Source organism: Xenopus laevis, chromosome 5S (assembly GCF_017654675.1).
Source record: "Xenopus laevis strain J_2021 chromosome 5S, Xenopus_laevis_v10.1, whole genome shotgun sequence".
Taxonomy (NCBI): Eukaryota; Metazoa; Chordata; class Amphibia; order Anura; family Pipidae; genus Xenopus; species Xenopus laevis.
This window is the reverse complement of record NC_054380.1, coordinates 39,523,973-39,545,903: the sequence shown is the minus strand read 5'-3', so window position 1 is coordinate 39,545,903 and position 21,931 is coordinate 39,523,973. Positions and strand designations below refer to the sequence as shown.

The window sequence follows — 21,931 nt, the reverse complement described above, 5'->3', positions numbered from 1 at the left end:
CAGGCAGGAGTTCCTCCTGACCTTGGCTCTCCAGCTGTTAAGGAACTACAAGTCCCACAATGCATTTGCCTTTAGACTCCTTCAAAAGGCTCCTTCATTGCATTGTGGGACTTGTAGTTCCTTAACAGCTGGAGAGCCAAGGTTCCAGATCCCTGTGCTACTCTATTAGGGCTAACTTTCTTTCATGGCCTGAAAGATAAATGTTAAATGGAGGAAAAAGAGACAGATCTCAGGGGTCCATTAGACATGCATTGCTTAAATATTTGGAGGGGAAGACGGGGTTACAGATGCCAATGCAATAGATTCCTACATAATAATGATCCAAAGAAACCCTTTAGAAAAGTAACTAAGTAGCAATGGTAGCGAGGAAAACATGAGTATGAAAGTTTAGAAGCAAAACAACAGCTAAATTATTGTGGCAAGTTCCAGACAAGAGCTCCTTACGTAAGAAATTCATGTTTTAACAAGCCTAAGACATTGCTCTCATTTCTAAAAATAAAGAAACATCTGAAAACAGGCATTTTTAATTTGTCTGGCCAGCAACCTTCAGCAAGCTACTTCCTCTGTGCCAACCACATCTTTATTCATTAAAGGATAAGTAAGCCTTTAAAAGTAGTGTTACAAAATTAGTTCATATAAACAATACATATATCTCTTAAAGTGATACTGACAAGTTCTTATACAAATAGGAACAAAGAGGAACATGATGGTATCAGTGAAAAGAAGCTGCATGAGAAATAAAAGCAGCTAAAAGCCCCCAAAGCCACCCCCAGCCCAGGGAACCTTAGTAAAGGCAACCCTCCGACACCATTAAATCATCTTCCTGATTTGTTTCAGTCACGCTGGGCTGGGGGTGGTGCGATCCCTCCATAGGCTAATTACAAATGAAAACAGGACTCCAGCCTATGGAGGGATCACGGTGCCCCCGGCCCAGTATGAAAGAAACAACTACAGATTATTTAATGGTGTCGGAGGGTCACCTTTACTAAGGCTCGCCGGCTGGCTGCGCCTTTGGAGAGCTATTAGTTGTTTATATTACTCCTGCAGCTTCCTTTCACTGATATTGACATGTTCCTATTTTTAAAGGAACATTTCAGTATCACTTTGATATCTTGGTATTTAAAAAAAATAATGAATGTAAATGGCAGAAGTCCTTAGAATAGCACTCTCGTCAATTTTCTATTCACTTACTTTAAAGGTTTAATTATCCTTTAATGAAAAGCATTAGGCTTCAAGATAACGTGCCAGTAAACGTGTATATTCCACAGTATAGACATTCCACCGAAAAACTGTATCCTTATAAATTTTGCATTCTGATGCCATAACACAATGTTTATAAATTAAAAGTAAGTGCTGTTGTCTGGGTAGAACACATTGCAATGCCTACATACCCCTGCTTCATCCCTGAATAAATGGAATAGGAAGAGCCATGTGGAGAGCCTTACCATATAGTAGAGAAGAGAACAGCTAAATAAATGGCACACAACCTGGAATAGGCGATGTTTCATTTATACATGCCCTAGTGCAAGATTATTAACGGGTGGAATATCATTCCCCTTAGTGATTTTTCACTGAGCCATTATGTAGCGCTGCTGTGCACCTTGCCCTGGATTGAATATCAATATCCTTACCAACCTACCTTCCACCTTAGTGTACACCCAATAAATACACTGCATTGGAGGAGTTTCGGTTGTGCTACGTTCTTGTTCTCAAAAAATGATATTTGCGGTGCAAGCTTCAGGGCAGATGCATAAGTACAAATATGCCCCTTTCAGCCCTTTTTGCGCTTTACACCCTGCCCTTGTTAATGACTTCACTTATCCTTTATGTTAAATTACCTGGTCCTGGCAAAAACTGTAAATTCAGCTGCTCCACTATCAAATATCATTTCTAAACAGCTCACAGGGGAAGCCACATGTATGCTGTGTGCGGTGCCAACGTGAAAATAGCTTTTAATCTGTATAACTTCAGATTTTACCGAGCTTATAAAAGAGAAATTTCGTTTTTAGTATGAACCGCATAAAAATGTATTGCTAGTTACATCAGTTTCTGCTCTGATGTATTTCAAACATTTTGCATTTTACATGATCGCAAAGCTTGTGTTCTGTGCATCAGGCTGGGGCTTGTAAATAATGATTACAATAATGCAATGCTCATTTTGACTCTATAACTATAATCAGGTCTAGAAACACTAAAGCAAATGGTACGTAATTGAGGTGAACATGTCAGGCATCAAAGTATCAAAGGGTTTAACACTTTGTGACACTAAAACATCAGAGCATCTTAGCAGCCCTTTCTTGGATAAGGTACTGCCATAAAACCAGTGGGATGTGACAGCCAGAGGTGTGATAAAGAACTTTACACTGCATTGAGCTGACAATATAACTCGATCATCCATGCCAGTTCTTGAACTGAAATATAGTGCACAGCGCATTTGATTCATATAAATACTCACATTCCAACGGAACACTCAATAAAAGACATCAAGACAACATCAAAGAATCATATCTTTCTTTGAGATCTCACCTTCTTCAAAATGATAGCTACTATCTCATCTTGGAAGTGCAGACCAAACTTGCTATAGAAATCCATACTACTAAAAAAACAGCCTCCTTTCAGATGGTCCCTGTGCATAATGCTTTATTTCTTCAAAAGTTTAAGAACATATTGTATTCTCAATGTTCCATCTCAAATTCATTCCCTATGGTTGATACGTAATTGGAACATATTAACAGACCTGTCTTAGTCATCTAATCAGTTTTTCTAACAATGCAAATAAAGCAATATATTAACCAACTCCAAATACTCACTGAAACATTCTCTAAAAGCTTGTTCTGTTTTGCCAGGCAGTAATTAGTAGATGTATGGGATTGATTGTCCAGATATCAGTTACCTAGAACTCTTCATAATAATGGAATGCCATTTAATCCAGTCTGATTTAAGTCAATAATGCTTCATTTTGTTAATGATTTTCTTTTTCTCTGTAATCAGTACCCTACACTTAATGGTATCTAAGCCAGCAAAACCAATTCTTATGTTTGGCATTAAAAAAATCTGAATGAGAATATCTTTTCAATATTGTCAGGATTGGGGTCCATTAACCAGAAACCCATTATCCAGGAAGCTTTGAATTTAGGAAAGTTCATCTCCCATAGACTCCATTTTATATAATGGAGTCCCTTGTAAATATAAAGAGTTGTCTGGATGCCATGTTTGGAAAAAACTGGCAATGTGGGAGTTTTTCTTTCACTGGGAAGAACAGTTGTAGCTCAGTGAAAAGAGATTCTTTAACAAGGGCAATGTATATGCTTTTCGACACCATATTTCACGACACAACTTTACTCATTACTAGTGTTTACTCAAAACAGGCCACAATGTCCCATATTAGAAACTAAAGTAAAAAAAAATTGTACATTTAAATAAAATATTGCCTTTTTATCATATCACACACACACACACACATATCATGGAAATGTATAATGGAACATAGTAAGCAATATACAGTAACAACCACTAAAAACACACCAAAATATAAAAACGAATGACCTACTACCTACAGAAACAAAGACAGCAAAACTGCAGCTGAAGTCACATGAGTAGTACTAAGCATAACAATAAATAATGATTATTTAATTAGTCAATAACATATCATATATCACTCTGTAAATATAGTTAATGCTCAGAGTTGTTATTATTTGCCAAATTCATAAATATGCCATGTACAGATACAATATTAGCAGCTGACTACTAATAAATAGATGGCATTAACTCATAGGTCAATATTGCAGTAGACAATGGTGCTTGGCAATAGTCCAACTCTTCATAATTCCAGTCAAGCTGATCTGTAAATCAGAGTTTTGCCTCGTTCAAAATGATTTTGTTATTTATAAAAGTATATGTGGAACGAAAACAAAAGAGGGGTATACTTTTCTTTAGAAGAAATATATGTGTCCCTCTACCTTTCAGAACATATAATATCAAGTATCAAGTACATAAAGTCAAGCCTATCCATCTTGTCTCCCTAATCGGGCAAATGGTCTAATTGCCTCTGTAAATTGAGTTTCACAATCAAGGCTTAGAAAATCGAGGTTTTATAGGTCCATTAATGCCAGTTTGTAAGTGGATCATATATTAGGTGGTCTCAATTTAAATAATTTAGGGCATAGTATAATTTCCATTAGCAATAACATTAAATTCACCTAATAGTTTCAGGTTCACACTGTTTGATATAATAAAGCAATGAAGCCCAAATGCCACAATACTTATTATCTGTTTCTTGTTTCATAGTCGTGATTTCCTCCTTTTTTCTTATGTCTTTCATCTAGTTAAACCACTTGTGCTCTTTAGGAAAGTCTCTCAATTTCTTGGAAATAAAGCTTTGGTTGCTTAAAGCATTTTTAGGGTCAATGAATTTGTTGATATTTTTCTGTTTTTCTGTGGCAAAATGTAGTATGACTAAAGGGATGGGATTGGCATTTACTTGTGACACTTGTCCAATAATTGAAAATACCTAATCCCAGAAGTGTTTCAACCTATTGCATTCAAACCAGATGTGTGGAAATGTACCCTCTTCTTGTTTGCTTCTTTAAAGGAATTATTCAGTATAAAAATAAAAACTGGGTAAATAGATAGGCTGTGCAAAATAAAAAATGTCTCTAATATAGTTAGTTAGGCAAAAATGTAATGTATAAATGCTGGAGTGACTGGATGTGTAACATAATAGCCTGAACACTACTTCCTGCTTTTCAGCTACCTTGGTTACACTTACTGGTTACCCTCATTACCAGGCAGTAACCAATCAGAGACTTGAGGAGGGCCACATGGGTCATATCTGTTGCTTTTGAATCTGAGCTGAATGCTCAGGATCAATTGCAAACTCACAGAACAGATATTTACCATGTGGTCCCCCTTCAAGTTGCTGACTAACTCAGAGTTAGAGAGCTGAAAAGCAGGAAGTAGTGTTCTGGCTATTATGTTAGACATTCAGTCACTCCAGCCTTTATACATTACATTTTTGGCTAACTGGCTATATTAGAAACATTTTTTATTTTGCACAGTCTATCTATTTATCCAGTTTTTATTTTCACACTGAACTGTTCCTTTAAAGGGGCAGCATACCCTTATATAAACCTTTGCTAAAAAAAATCTACATATTCTTATAATAAAAACTATTTTTTTTTGCACTTTAAAGTACTTTTTTCTCACTGAACTCATTGCTCTATAAACAGGGTAATTTCTTCAAAGGGAGATAACAAGTTATGTATAAACAATGCTTAGGATGCAGCATTTGTTTTGAGATAAGAAGCAACTCATTATACAGAGGCCTTATCTGTGGACTTGTCATTTGTTTTACTAACTTCTTCTTTGCTCAGCAGAACCAGGAACTGTCAGAAACTGGTTCTATTTTCTCGATTAGTGGAATAGTGGCCTTTAAAAAGGCAACAATTATGTTCAGGACAAGAGCTGATATAGAAAAAATGTATTTAGTCCCTTTAGCCACTTAGACATGAAGAGGAGAGCCAACCATTGCTCGAAGACAACTTAATACTCATGATATCAAATATGGCAATAAAACGAAGGGAACTAAAATATAAAACTGCATTTTTCATGAGAAAAATTGTAGTGAAAAACAACTGATTCAGAATATTTTTCTAATCCGAATTCCAAAATAAAATGTTTAAGCTTTATCTTGAGCAAAAACTTAATAATACAACGGGAGGCATATTTTCAATCATTATATTTTTTGAAAATGAGCTTTTATTTGGGCATTTGGGTTATAAAAGTCGATTTGGGTATTGGCTATTTGTCTATAGATGACAATTGAATCTCGATTACTGGATAATAATTCTCAAATAAAGTGCTCACAGAGATGTCAAATAACATTTTTCATAATATCTTATGTAAAAGAGTGGGCATTTGTAGAAGCAAACAGCAGCAGCAATGTGTTAATTTGAGAGAGAGAGAGTAGGATACCAAGATCAGCAGCATTAACACGTTAATAATTCATCATAGTGTGTAAGGGTGTCTATTTATGTGCATTATGCACTCTATAAGTAGCTGATTCCGGCAATTTTTTTTATTGCTATTTTATTACTTCTTTACAGTATGTGCAAGTAAACAAAAGATAAAAGTGCCATCAAGCCCATCTGTGAAACATGGCATGTGACAGGGAGATGAAAGGGTAAGATTCACACATATGTGTTTGAATGCGTGTGCATGGTTCATATGTATTCCAAGCACCATTTTGCATGAAGAAGGGAGCAGTCAAATATAATCAACATCACATTGCAAAACATGGCACCTAGTACAAAATGGAGGAAGGAAGGATGTCATATCATATCCTTGATTTGGTTATTGCCATTATTAACTAATACACTGTACATATCCCTGAAATTCTGTGCTAGCATTGCCAAGCTGGAACAAGTTAATATTATTTTTGTTTCCTTTTGCTATATATTTTAACTTTCTTCCTCTAATGTACAGGTCTGTCATTACAAAATACTATTATTATTATTATTATTATTATTATTATTATTATTATTACTATTAACACACATTCATAAAGCACCACGATATTTAGCAGTGATGAAAAAAATGTATACATTTAACACAGAATTACAAATAGCCTTAACAACAGGAAGAGAGTCCAAAAATGCTTACAATCTAATATTCAGCTCATTTCCTCTTAAGATCACACCTATGAATATACTGTAGTCTGTTCTTAAACAGGATTACAACTTTTTGTGTGATGGATTGGTTATTGGGCTAAATAGGGTTGTCACCTGTTTTATACAGGGCAGCCTAACTATGTGATGGCATAGCCCTTCCCCCATTCCACTGGCCTCTCCGCCAAAGTCACTGGCCCACCCATGATGTCATGGACCTGCCCTCAACATTACAGGCACCTCCCAATATCACTGTACCTCCTTTATAAAGGTGGCAACCCTAAAATCTAGCCATATAATACAATCAGATTTGGCCATAATTTCGTGCCAAGCGGGATCACTCTGACCTGGAGCTTCTGCTCAAAACCATGATCAGGTGAAAACATATCAATCAAATTTTACATTTTAAAAAAGTTTACATTTTATTTTTAAAAACAAATGTTAATTGCAAAATAAAAAAAATCATTTGAACATTCCAGACCCGAGCAGTTATAGCCTAACGTTCTTTAACAAAAATAAATCACAATTCATTGAATGGAAGGAAATTAGCTCTCCCTGGAAGGCTACATTTTTTAATTTGCCTTTTTTCCCCAAAGAAAATGAACACATCTAAAATAAGGAAGAAACAATGCCTGATCCTATTATAGAAAGAGAATGCTCTCGCAACATGAAACCACCTGGCAGCAAGGGAATTAATTACCAGTCTGTGGCATGTTAAAGAGTGAATAATTCATTAATTGCATTATTATTATAATCAACATTTCAGAAGAACTCTTTAGGAACTATTATACAATGGCTTGCAAATAATTTGCTGTTAATTTGCCTTGATTTTCTTCCTCATTGTAAATTGTAACGATTATAATTTGGACGAAAATACCAGTGTCCAACTCTGACTCGTATGCATGTTTATGTACATATCACACCAAGGTGTAATCATTTAAGGATATGGGAAATCAGGATAAGACTATATCCAGAAGGCTCCAGATTTCAGGAAGGGCAACTTCCAATAGATCTCATTATAAACAAATAATTCAAATTATTTACTTTTTCTCTGTAATTTTATTTAGGGGCAGATTTATCAAGGGTCGAAGTGAATTCAAGGGAATTTTCGAAGTAAAAAAATTCTAAATTCAAAGTAATTTTTTGGATACTTTGACCATCGAATAGGATACTACGACTTTGAATTTACTTCGTATTCGATAATCTAAGTACTGTCTCTTTAAAAAAACTTCAACTTCAATAGTTTACTAAATTAAACCTGCCGAAGTGCTATGTTAGCCTATGGGGACCTTCTAATGCATTTTTCTAAGTCTTTACACATCGAAGTAAAATCGTTCGATTGTACGCTAAAATCGTTCGATCAAACGATTTTACTTCGATAGTTCGATGGCCAAATTCGGTGAAAAATCCTTTGACTTTGATATTCGAAGTCAAAGTATTTTAATTCGATGGTCGAATTTCGAAGTGTTTTTTACTTCGAAATTCAACCCTTGATAAATTTGCCCCTTAATGTGTAAATGATTTTAATCAGACTTAAGGTATGATGATCGAAATTTCAGATTGATCCCTTATATGTAGAATCCCAGGTTCTGAGCATTCTGGATAATAGATTACATACCGATATTACTATTTATTAACAGATTCTGAATTTGGAGGAGTAGGTGAAGCCAGCATCTTTGGAAAATAGCATTGCTCGAATAGGCAAGCCCATTTGATGCCTTTGTATTATTTTATCAATTCTAAAAAGGGATAGCCTCCTCTGAAATCTGAACCTAAATCTGGGCATTCACAGGTATAATGGCGAAGATTTTTGTCAACATAAATCAGTCCCTTCAACAGTAACAAGGATAGCAATGATTGTTTTTTATCACAAGGCATTTACTACTGATTGTCTCGCTTGTTCTACAGCAGAATTATTTTTCAGCTCCATTAAGTGATGGTCCTAGGGCAAATGGAACTGGCAATTTCACCACTAAAGGATAAAATTCATATGTGACAACTTAGATATCCCCAATTTCTTGTCTTTTTTGTGTCCAGTACTTTACAACCTTTTGTCCTGTATTTTCATAAAACCCCTGTTCAACTGATATTCTAAAAAAGCTTGACACCACACTTATTCCCAGAGAGCAAACCCATCTCTCAGAACAGGCCTAATTTATTTCTGATTTCAGCTTCTTGCTGAGTGGAACAATTTGGCTGTTTAAAAAGTCACAGAATGTTGTTTTGGCATGTCTGCATTGTTTTCTGAGCCTGTGTTTTCCTAACAAGAGCTGTTTTCTCCTTTTTTCTAATGGGTAAATACCACATTTTGTCTATTTCCATCCTTGTGTAATGGCTTTCCATGAAATGCAGTCATTTAACAAAAATTGAAAAAAAACAGGGCAAAGCCAGATATTTCATTTTTGAAATATTATTTAGCTGTTTAAATTGGCACCTCTTAACCGTATATGGATTCAACCAGTCAGCAGATTTGATCAGTTTGCTCCAAGTGAAAGCAAATGTAATTATATGTCTGCTGATGGTTACTATGTGTAATTGTCCAGTAAAAGGACAGTTATGCATTGCAAGTCCCTGAAATATATCCAGCTTTTCCTTTTCTTTCACAGGCACGTGGATAAAAGAAAAAAAATGATCTTGAGAAGTGCAAGCACGCCACTCTATCCTCAGCACAGAAAAACAAAGTTTATATAAGGACTAGTGTGCCCGGCGCCAACTTTCTACCCTTTCACTATCTGTTGTTTCATTTTGCAATGCCAGATAAGTGTTTGACTGATAAAGTAAGTATTTGCTTCTCATTAATCTATTCAGCTCAATCGTTTTCCTTGGTAATGACCCTGTTACCAAGGCATAAACTCAATTATTTTGTAACTTTACAAGAATACGAACACTGAATTTTACATCTAATGCACACTGCATAAAATCCTTTGTTTGACCGTACTAATGACATTTAAAAGCATGCTAAGCAATTTGCATTCCTTTGGGGGTATATTAGGCAGGTTCATGTGTGCAAATCTATTCACTAATTTGAGATATTTAAAAAGAAAGACCACAGACTCATATTTAATCCATATATACATACAGCCTGTACAATGGATAGATAAACCATAAACCACAAAAATGCAGGTATGGAATCTGTTATCTGGAAACCTGTTATCCAGAAAGTTCAGAATTACGGGAAGGCCATCTCCCATAGACTCCATTGTATCCAAAATTTTTAAAACTATTTTCCCTTTCTTTGTAATAATAAAACTTTTTTTAAAGGCCAACTGAATTAGCTCATGTCAAAAAAAGGGTATATTTTTCCTTTAACAGAGTGCTGAACAGGGTGTTGAAAGGAATAAGGAAATGATATTGACAAAATGGACAGATGGGTCACATGTTTTACATAGTGATTGTTAGATGATATGCAAAACCTTTGTATGATATAAACAGATCAAGACCCAACTGCTGCAAACTCGTAAGTCTGACCTTTATGTTTCCAGCCTGGATATTGAAATCCAGTTATTTGTAATCCATATACAGGCATAGGATCCCTTATCCGGAAACCCAATATCCAGAAAGCTCAGAATTACGGAATGGCTGTCTCCCATAGTCTCCATTTTATCCAAATAATTCTAATTTTTAAAAATGATTTCCTTTTTCTCTGTAATAATAAAACAGTACCTTGTACTTGATCCCAACTAAGATATAATTAATCCTCATTGGAAGCAAAACCAGCTTATTGGGTTTATGTAATGTTTAAATTAATTTCTAGTAGACTTAAGGCATGAAGACCCAAATTACGGAAAGATCCGTTACCTGGAAAACCCCAGGTCCCGAGCATTCTGGATAACAGGTCCCATACCTGTATAAGGAATATTCTTTTAACAAAATAATCTATTCCAGAATGGGAAAGTAAACTAACACTATATAACATTTCTGTATGAGACCACCTTTGCCCCAAACCCATAAGCCCTACATTGTTGGTTCTGGGCCCCTCTCCTTGGTCCTAGTGGTAGAAGCCCCTCCTTTTAGTCAATGTGACACTGTATGACTACCTGAAGATTAAATAAGCAAGGAAGATGCTAGAGGGTAAGTAGGGACAAAAAGAATAGTTACCATTTGCACAGAGCTGGTTATTTGAATTAAAAAACTTTGCAATCCATCAATTCACGTTTTATGTTTAGTGCTCCTTTAATAGATGAAAGGTAAATACTGTATTACTAATGAGCAAGGTACATTTTCCTTCTAAAAACCTCCATCCACTTAGTGCATCTCTTCCTAATACAGCATTCACCTGTTAGATGAGATCCAGTGTAAAAATGCTTAACCTTTCATTTTTGTATGCTTTTACTTTGTGATAAAAGGAATTAGATGTACTGCCAGTAGGATGCCTGTAAACACAAAATAGCTTTTATTCCCTTTGCATTAGCCTACAGAATCGGAAGTGGTTTAACGTTAATAAATGATGCTGTTCTAGCAAAAATATGCACCCAGTGTGTTTGCAGATGTTTCTCTCAGACTGCATGTTTATTTCATGTTTTAAGGCTTTGGGGAGCTATAACCCAGAGTTGCATAGAGGCTTTTATGAGAATAACATTTCCAGAACAATGATTTAGCACTGTGGATACTTACAGGTAGCCAAACGGACAGTATTTGTCACACACTAAAGGCTTGCACTTCTTAGGCCGAGGCCGACACTGGCAGATCTCACAGTTGTGCAGATGAGTCTGAAATCCAAAAGGGCAGTCCAATGCGCAGCCTGATATGAGGCCAGTACAGAGCTCCTCTCCTGCAAAAACATGCAGACTTATTACTGATACAAACACATAGTGACTTAGTGCTTTTGTACAGTAATGTTAACAAGAATCATTGCATCAAAGGCTGCTGGAATACTGGTGTGCGGTGAAGTTCATAAAAACACTGCATCTCTTAACTAGGCCACTGTAAGGACCTTCACGTTCCTATAGCGTTAACTGCTGGTGAATGCTAATGATATACAGATACTGCAATATACCAGAGCCCTAACAACCTAAATAATGGTTATCAGAATGCTGGCTCAGTCAACTGCAGCAGTAGCTGCCTCATCTGTTGCAGACACTGGTTCTTTAAAGGAGACATATAGGATAAATGAAAAAACCCTTTTTCTAATTGCTTTTACATAAAAATTAATATTATCTTTAAAAATAGCCCCTTTATTAGAGCTCCCAATAGATGTTCACTAGTCCCTGTCCCTATTTGAAATGAGGGGTGGGCATGTCCTAATGGACCCTGCCAGAAGCATAGTAGGAGGGGGACAGCCAATCACAGCGCTGCAGTCACACAAGCAAAGACAGGCTTCAGTTCCCTATCAGGTCCTACTAGTTGCTGATTGGTTCCTGTCCTACAGTGCAGTGAGCGTAGTGCCGCTGGCTCCCCTGCACAGCTTGGGAATTCAGGGAGCAGGAAGTGGAAGAGATAAGAGGGGTTATTAGGGTTTTTGCAGAAATATTCAATAAATCAACCTGAAACACTAAGGGGGCTATCAAAGTCAAATTTATCTCAATATTTTCTGAAAAAACTCTGACCAAATCCGCATGGGTTTTTTCAGCTTATTTATTAATACACTTTCTCGAATTTTTTTTAGAAATATCAGATTTTCACGATTTTTTGGGATTTTTCATCCAATTTTCAAGATTTTTCCGGATTTTTTTCAGCCATAAATTCAGGTTTCTTATGTTTTTTGTCTGAAAACATTGGGGTATTGCACAAAACCCAGCGCACATCAAAAAATCATTGGGACTTCTCTTGACTTATATGCCACCTCGACACGTCTGAGATGCCGGATTTTCTGATTCTGACTTTTTCATCCTCAGGGTTTAACAAAGTCCAAAAAATTTGTGATTTTTTTTAAAAGTCAGATTTTATATAAAAATGTTTTCATGATTTTTGCATTCAGAGTTTAGTAAATAACCCTTACGTTTTTAAGCACAATTCTTCTATATTTAAATGAGTATAACTCACTGGTACATTCTTATTTTTTTACACAAGATGTCTCCTTTAACACATCAGAATTCTAGACAATTGTTCCAGCCCCCAGCATTCACCAACTACCAAAAAATACTGTATTAGAAAGATGGGTAAATACTAGGATTCTGCGTTTTTCAATAGGATTCGGTTTTGGCCGAATCCTTCTGCCCAATGTAACCAAATCGGAACCCTAATATGCAAATTAGGATTTGGATTTGGTTCGGTATTCGGCCGATTCTTTCGAGAAGGATTCGGGGGTTCGGCCGAATCCAAAATTGTGGATTCGGTGCATCCCTAGTAAATACATCCCAGGTTGCTTGCTTTTCAATAAAGATGAGCAGGGTAAAAACCCTGGTGGGCCCCAGCCCTCATGGGCCCCCACCAGGCCAAGCCTGCTCCCCCGGCTGACTAGCTGTTGTGACAATTATACAGTATACTGTTAACTGTGGATTATTAGACCTGTTGCATATTTAATGCTATATTTTACTCTAGCCTACTTGTTTAAACTGCACTTTCTTTCCCTGGCCTGATGGACTCTCTCCACACTAATGTCTACTAACACTGTGTACAATCTTTTTCTACAAACTATATAAAGTAACTGGGAACTATGAATGGTATGATCTACACTGTACAAGCAAATCAGGGTTGGTTTCATTATGCAGCCCTTTAAAGATCGCGTTTTTTGCTAGTTACGCAGCAACTGATACATGAAGACATCTGTTGGCACCCAGATGACCTTCTTCTCTTCAAACGCAATGTCGGAATGTTTAGGATTTCTATAATGACAAGTCTGAGTGCCTGTAAGATAATGCTCTTGTCAGGCACGTGGAAGCAAACAAAAATTTGCTGAGTGACAACACATATACCCGTAATCCCTGCAATGTATTATCTTCTCTGGAGATAACCTTCCTGACTGTATGGTGCCATCTTCACTTTAGTACCCATATCTTTGTGTAACACAGTGTGGCATGCAGGATGAACACATAAAGGTGAAAAGCCTTGTGCAATACAGTGAGAATCATGGTCACATTTTCAAAGCATCTACAATCGTCCATGGAAGTGGAAATATATATTTATATAGTTATTTATATAGTTAGATAGTTATAGTTAGATGTTGAAAAAAGTCCAAAGTCCATTAAGTTTAACCCCTCCAAATGAAATCCGGCATCCGTCCCAGTATATATATATATTTTTTTTTTTTTCGTGGAAAAATTTGCAAATTTCCCGCAAAATTCGCTAAACAGCGAAAAATTAGCAAAAATCTTGAAATCGGAAAGTTCGAACGTTTTCACAAAAAAATCGTGCACTTCAAACGTTTTCAAGAAATATACTAGTAATTCGAATGTTTTCATAAAAAAATCTAGCAATTCGAACATTTTCACGAAAAAATTTGAAAATCGGAAATTGACGCCGGCAAAACTCGGGAATTGGCCACAAATTCATGCCAGGCGAATTTATTCGCCCCTCACTACACAAGGCTGATACAGGAACTGAAATCACAGTGACATGGGGCAGCTGGGAAATTGACAAAATGTCTAGCCCCATGTCAGATTTCAAAATTGAATATAAAAAATCTGTTTGCTCTTTTGAGAAATGGATTTCAGTGCAGAATTCTAACAGCTGCCTTTAATGAAACTCAAAGATTCTGCTCAGCAGGGACAAACATAACAAATGTATCAACTAAATGTATCAATTTATAACAGTTAAAAAGTCGATGACCCCCCCCCCCTCCCAGAGCTGCTTTAGAAAGAAATAAAAAGGTAAAAGATAAAACCTTAAACATTCACAAATATAAGTGAATGAAAAAAGTATTTTGGGGAATGTAATAAAAATCACAATGAGCTAAACAATTTACACAAAAAAGAATAAAAATTAGCATTTTGCAATGTAATATTCTTCCTTAAACTGTTATTGCCTTCTGAAATTTTCCTTGCGCATTGCCCACTTTTAAGAAGTGCTTGAAGGTTTCGTAATCTTTTGGAGCAAACAACAACTTTTTCAGTTAGAAGTTTTATTACATTCAATGTGCACTGGCACAAACTATAACATTTGCAAGCCTTCTTCCACTGCGACAGTGGTCGCTAAACAGTTTCCGGGTTAGCAAAAGCTATATTTAATTTGCGCAAAGGAAAATTTGAAAAACAACTGAGCAGTAATAAGGGGCAGATTTATCAATGGTCGAAGTGAAAATTCAGTAAAAAAATTCAAATTTCGAGCTATTTTTGTGTACTTCGACTATCGAATAGGCCAAAATTCAATTCAAATTCGACAAAAATGTGACTATTCAAATATCGACATTTATCATGTACTTTCTCTTTAAAACTTCAAATTCGACTATTCGCCATCTAAAACCTGCCAAATTGCTGTTTTAGTCCTCCTACAACCTATTTGGAATCATTTGGTGGACTTGAAAAATCAAAGCTTTTGTGGGGCAAATCCTTTGATTCGAACAATTCGAATACAGCCTATTCACCCGAAGTTAAAAACTAAAATAAATTTCGATTGGTCTTTTTTTATTCGAATTTCAAAGTTATGGGAGTTCAAAAAAACTTGCATTACTTCAAAATCCGTCACATGACTGGGGCAGCTGGGAAACTGACAATATGTCTAGCTCCATGTCAGATTTCAAAATTAAATATAAAAAAAATGTTTGCTCTTTTGAAAAATGGATTTCAGCACAGAATGCTGCTGGAGCAGCACTATTAACTGATGTGTTTTGGAAAAAAAAGATGTTTTCCCATGACAGTATTCCTTTAAGGAAAAAAACTAAGAATATGTATAAAGTGGCAACATGCAATGAGCCGTTAAGTCACTGGAAACCTACACTTTACTTTAGTAAACATTGATCAATCACTTGTGACATACAGTGCATCTTCTCTTGCTATAAGGTTTTTAAAACAGTGTTTTAAGTTAACAATGATTCTACTAGTTTCTGTCCTCCCATTTGATGGTAGTAAATGGAAATAAACTCTACAATTTCTACCAAGATGTTTGCACTAGTAATGGTGCTAGACGGGACAGTATTACATATACGATGCACTAATGCAGTGAATGCATAATAATTAGGAGTTATGATAGGTGTGATTACAATTGGTGGCAAAACAATGTTATTGGGTTTATTTAATGATTAAGGGGCAGATTTATCAAGGGTCGAATTAAAAATTCTAATTCTCGATTTTTTTTTATGTTCAAAACTCTCAAATTCTACTAGGGAGTTATTCAAACTCGATTCAAGTTTTTAAAAAGATTTGAATTTGACTAATTGCCACCTAAAACCTGCCAAATCGCTGTTTAAGTCAATGGGAGACGTTCAGGGATCAATTTGGAGTTGTTTGCAGCCTTCCTGACATTTTTGAAATTCAAATCAAATTTGATTCAAATTCAATTCGAGTTTTCGGCCGATTTAATTCATCCAAGTTTGAAAAATTCCATTTTTAATGGGAGTTTAGGGGAGTTTTTAAAAACTCACATGAATTCAAAATTCGACTTTAGATAAATGTCTCTAATGCCTCTAAATATATTTTTTAAGCAGAATAAAAGTATGGTGATCCAAGTCACAAAAATATCCCTTACCTGGAAAACCCCAGATCCTAAGCATTCCTGGATCTCAAATCTGTATATTTTTTCAATAACAGTTCCCCTATAAAGAAGCGGTGATCCTTCTCAATGGCATGCAAGTATGCCACACAGAAATCAGTGTATTATGTATTCCCATCCTCTCATACTTCAAGAACTGGACTGATATGTTCAACTCACCTTTTCTGCCATTACATATTAAACTCGTCTAAAGATTCAGGGAAATGAAAGCACTTAACCTTCCTAGCAAAGGTCTCTAAGTGGCTGTGTTAATCTCACTGCGCCAAGCAGCAAGTAAACGCTGGGCTTGGTAACCTGCTGCTTTTGTGCCATGTCTGCAAGGATAACACCCTGTTAGATTCAGCCATAATCAGTGATTTATTTACACTCTGTTGTGCTTTGTCTAATGGGAGCAGTGTCCCCTGCCGAGTGGTACAGGTGTTGTTGCTCACTTTACAGATAAGCCTTTTGTAGGCAAGGTCGTATTAATTTTAAGTTTTCCAATCAGAGAGAGATTTAGTACAGGAAAACTTAAAGGGAGGCTCCTCATTCGAAGTCATTTAATATTCTTTAATTAAGAACTCCCTACAGTACCTAGTGGTCCCCATTAATCTCTGTTTCTGACTAGTACAATGCTCATGAGATGTGTCAGAGGTGTGAACCGCTGATTAAATCAAATAATTCATCTAACTGATTGCTAGTGAGCACCTTTAGCAGCAGCATCCATTTCCATGTTCATCTCTAAATAACCAGCAGCTAGGGGGACTGGTATTCAATTTACTGTATAGAACAATTTGTGTGACAGGTGGTCAGATTGAGATTGCATTTATTCCTAGCAGTGATACCTGTTTAATTGCAAGCTCTTGTAAGCTACCTTCAATCTGTGCCAGTTTACATATACTTTTTTTTTTAAGACACTGCAAGAAGTCATGTTTCAAATATACATTAATGAAGCTGTTGGTAGGAAACTCATCAAGGAATCTTCTTGGTCCCTGGTTTGCAAGAATTCCATTGAACATGAGTTTTTCATTGTAAGAACAGAATCTGTCTACTGCAAGGTATTTTGCCTGATGAGGGTGCTCCAAAAGCATCCAATTTTTACTTATTCAGTTAGCCAATAAAAGGTATCACCAAACTACATTTTCTGCATTTTTTCAATGGCTAATACAGTACAACATCTTAAAATGACTAAAATCTGTTTTAGTTGGTGTTTTAAGGGGGTAGCTATGACCTTAGCGAATTTGCAATGGGTTTTCAATATTTATTTTGTATATTTTTTTTAATTATTTGCTCTCCTCTTCTGACTCTTTCCAGCTTTCATATGGGAGTCAAATGGGGCAGCAAAAAGCTATTGCTCTGTGAGGCTACAAATTTATTGTCATTGTTGCTTTTTATTACTTATGTTTGTGTGCGGGCCCGCTCCTATTTATATTCCCATCTCTCGTTCAAACCACTCCCTGGTGGCTAGGGTAAATATGACCCTAGCTGCTGAAATACCAAACTGGAGAGCTGCTGAACAAAAGACTAAACCAGGAGTGTCCAAAAGGTAGATTGGGATCTACCAGTAAACCTTTAGCTAGTGATGAGTAGATATCAAGACACTGTCAACAAACAGCTTGTCTAAATCACACTATTTCTTGCTTTTCATTCACATATTTATTTCGTTAGTTACATAAGAAATAGTTAATAAATATAACAATATACATTTTCTCATGTAATATTTTCCATGGAACAGAATGCTAACAATGCTTTTATGGATGTAGATCACAATAGGACAACATCAATAAAAGTAGACCTCCCAATTAGTAAAGTATGGGCACTCCTGGGCTAGACAACTGATAACCATAAAAAATTAAACAGTGAAAACCAATTGCAATTTGCTTTAGAATATGTCTATTTCATACTAAAAGTTAGTTTAAAGGTGAACAACCCCTTTAAATCTATTGGGCACATTTATTATCTCTGAGTCTAAGTCAAGACACAAAAGCTTACTTACTAAGCTGGGCAAAGCAATAATTGTCATCTCTAAGGGCAGAGACACACGTCGAGATTCAGGGAGATTAGTCGTCCATCGATAAATCGCCTCTTCTTCAGGCGACTAATCTCCCCGAACTGCCTTCCTGCTGGTTGGAATCCAAATTGCTGGCGAGATGGCACCCGGAGCGATTCGTTTTCCGAATTTGCCCGAAGTTTTCTTGTGAGGCAACTTCAGAAAACGAAGTGCTCTTAGTGCCATACCACTGGAGATTTACATTGTAGCAGGCGGGAAGATTAGTTGCCCGAAGAAGAGGTGATTTGTCGCCGGGCAACTAAATCTCCCCGAATCTCCATGTGTGTCTCTGCCCTATGTATATAGATTTTATTAATTAAAGGTCAAGTGCTAGAAGCATCTTTTGATGCAAATACCTGATAAGTGGTGTTAATGCACACAATGATTGTGTCCATTTTTGCATGGCCACAACTGTGGTTGTGGCCATAAATGGGCCTTAATATGTTAATAGCTTCATTCAAAAACATAAGTCTAGTTCTTTATCATGTGACTATTACAGAGAAATATTTATTGCTTCTGTTATAATTAACAGCACAACCAAGAGGCACCAAGCTGTGCACCTCAGCAAACTGCTTTTCTAAATTACCATGGAAACAAGCATGCATACTACATTCTGAGCATGTGTCCGTCCCCTCTGAGTGCTCGATGTGGAGATCAGAAAAGATGATGGTAATTAAACATAGCTTAAACTTTAGATTTAACGAAATTGATATGCAGAGTCTGTTTGACACCTTGCCTGGCAGTGAGATAAGTGTGGGTATGATCTTTTCAAGGACCATGTGCACAGCTGATGCTCTGACGTTGTCCTTTAGTTAGTGGCAAAGCATTTCAGGGAGATTTTTCCCCTGTGGCAGTGTAGATTTAAACACAGACGACAAATCTCTGTGTGCCATAAGCCTTATAGTTTCCTCTTGTCAAAATACAATTCAGTTGCAGAAGAAAATTGGTGAAACCTACTGTTTATGCCACTATGAAACTATTTAAAATGGTTTAATCCTTTTTTCATTAAAGGGATACTGTCATGGGAAAACATTTGTTTTTCAAAATGAATCAGTTAATAGTGCTGCTCCAGCAGAATTCTGAACTGAAATCCATTTCTCAAAAGAGCAAACAGATTTTTTTATATTCAGTTTTGAAATCTGACATGTGGCTAGACATATTGTCAATTTCCCAACTGCCCTAAGTCATGTGACTTCTGCTCTGATAAACTTCAATCACTCTTTACTGCTGTACTGCAAGTTGGAGTGATATCACCGCCTCCCTTTCCCCCCCAGCAGCCAAACAAAAGAACAATGGGAAGGTAACCAGATAACAGCTCCCTAACACAAGATAACAGCTGCCTGGTAAATCTAAGAACAACACTCAATAGTAAAAACCCATGTCTCACTGAGACACATCAGTTACATTGAGAAGGAAAAACAGCAGCCTGCCAGAAAGCATTTCTCTCCTAAAGTGCAGGCACAAGTCACATGACCAGGGGCAGCTGGGAAATTGACAAAATGTCTAGCCCAATGTCAGATTTCAAAATTTAATATAAAAAAATCTGTTTGCTCTTTTGAGAAATGGATTTCAGTGCAGAATTCGGCTGGAGAAGCACTATTAACTGATGCGTTTTGAAAAAAACACGTTTTCCGATAACAGGATCCCTTTAAATGACTGGACACTTGCAATACTGAATATACTATTCAACTGTTCTTATGTGCAAGTTGTTCCTAAACCACAAACCCAGTAGCACCCTTGGACAATCTTGGGTGGAACATCCCAGGGAAGATTTCATACTCTTTCCTATTTGTACTTAGTGTAGCCAGAAAAGCATTAATGTTATTGTAAAAAAAAGTATAGCTAATAAAAGGTAAAATAATTTTCTTGAAAAAATGCATATTCTGTATAAGTGCATATATTCAGCGGATGCAAACTCGGAAGCCTATAAGGGTCTCCTTTTTTATTACAAAGATGTTAGATTCATTTTTAGTGATACTGACTGGCCTCTGAACTGTATAACTGGCAAAACATTGCACAGCTTTAAACCAGCTTATTACTACAATAATGCAGACTTGCTGCATAGCAACTGGTTCTGCCTCTTTGTTTCTTTGCTATGAGAGGTTTTCTGCATAGACTGCACTCCAAAGCATGTCTTTGCTGGCTCTCTGTGAGCAGATGTCTTTGCTTGCTCTGTCTTTAAGATGAACTACCTTTTCTATTTAAGAGCACGTAACAGGGGCACATGTCCCCTAAGGAGCATTCTATCATTTGCCTGTAGCTTCATATAAGAAATTAAATTAAGCCTTTTAAGTGCTTTCTGAAAAAATTTTTGGGAGGTTGGAGACTTCCCTGCGTACCTTTGGAAGTTTCAGATCTTATTAAACGTGTTTTGAGATGCCATGTTTAATAAAAATGACAATGGTGATCGCTTTGCTGATTTTGAAAGCAACCAACATATTGGGAGAATTTGTTACTTAACACAGTTAGATTTTGCTTAACAACTAAAGTTGAAGAAACGCAATTTACAACCACCCCCAATTCTTTCGTACTTATGCAGGGTCGGACTGGGCCGGCGAGTCACCGGGAAGAAACCTGAGGCCCTGAGACTGCACCCCCGGTGGGCTTTGGGCACCCCAGTCCGACCCTGTAGTTATGTCCTAATTGCTCTTCTATCCTTGGCAGCTGGCTTACATCTGAGCTTGAGGTCTTTCTAAACAAGATCACTAGCAACTCCCATCCTTTCCAATCTCCTGGTCACTCTTTAACAGTTGCTCACAAAGGCTGAGCTCTGATTCACCAATGAGCTCCATCTTTTCCCACTCCTGCCAGTGACATTTCTGGAAAGGCTATATTTCAAAATGGCCGCCTTGGTTCATTTAAATATAAAGGTTCAGGTTGGGGCATTTGAATGGTAAATAGTTGATGTGGCGACTTTTCCTTTCCTTAAATAAGCCAGGGCAGGATAGTGCATTCTAAGGCTGAGGGTAAAAAAAAGCCTTGTCAACTGCAAGAGATGTGTGCCAATCATGTGAAAATACCATAGCAATTATGTCAGTGTGAATTGTGGGGGTAAAACATATGAACCGCATAACCACTGGAAATTGCCTTCTCTTACATTTTGTAATGGTTACACAATGCATATGTTTTACAGCCATTGATTTACACTGGCATCAAGATATTTTCAGGAGATTTAGCGTGCAGATATCTTGCAGATGACAAATTGCCTCATCTTGCATTACCCATTATCCACTATTGTGTGATGCTAGTCTCGTTAAACATGGTTACAGTGATCTGTGCGTCCAGTTTCCATTAATAATAGTATCAGAGCATGATAACCTTGAGAGCAGAAATAAGCTAACTACTAAGATAAAGCTAATGTAGATGAAAATATTTCAATTTTCAGTAATGTTTAGGAATAGCAATTCCAGTATCCAGAGATCCACTAGCAGGATATGACCCTCCAATAGATTTAAATGACCCCCACAGTGCTCTAAAGCTCTACTATGGGTGGCACAATCATTTTACATGTCATTTATAATTTTCTTCTGTCTTCTGTCCACCCCTTGTTCCAGCCCTGCTGATCTAGACTATTTCAGAGCAGCACATTGACAACTCTCTTCAGCTGATCTATATCTGGTTGGCTGTGTCATAAGAATGCAGCAGTGAGAGA

At 36.7% G+C, this 21,931-nt stretch overlaps 1 protein-coding gene across 1 annotated transcript in view; it reads right to left on the bottom strand.

The window, feature by feature from the left end:
- Positions 1 to 21,931, bottom strand: part of LOC108717831 (cysteine-rich motor neuron 1 protein) — a 537,917-nt gene that overhangs the window by 62,710 nt on the left and 453,276 nt on the right. The window contains exon 9 of the mRNA XM_018265214.2: positions 11,280 to 11,436. Within this exon, the coding sequence (XP_018120703.1) occupies positions 11,280 to 11,436 (157 nt within the window). The remainder of the gene's footprint in view (positions 1 to 11,279; positions 11,437 to 21,931) is intronic.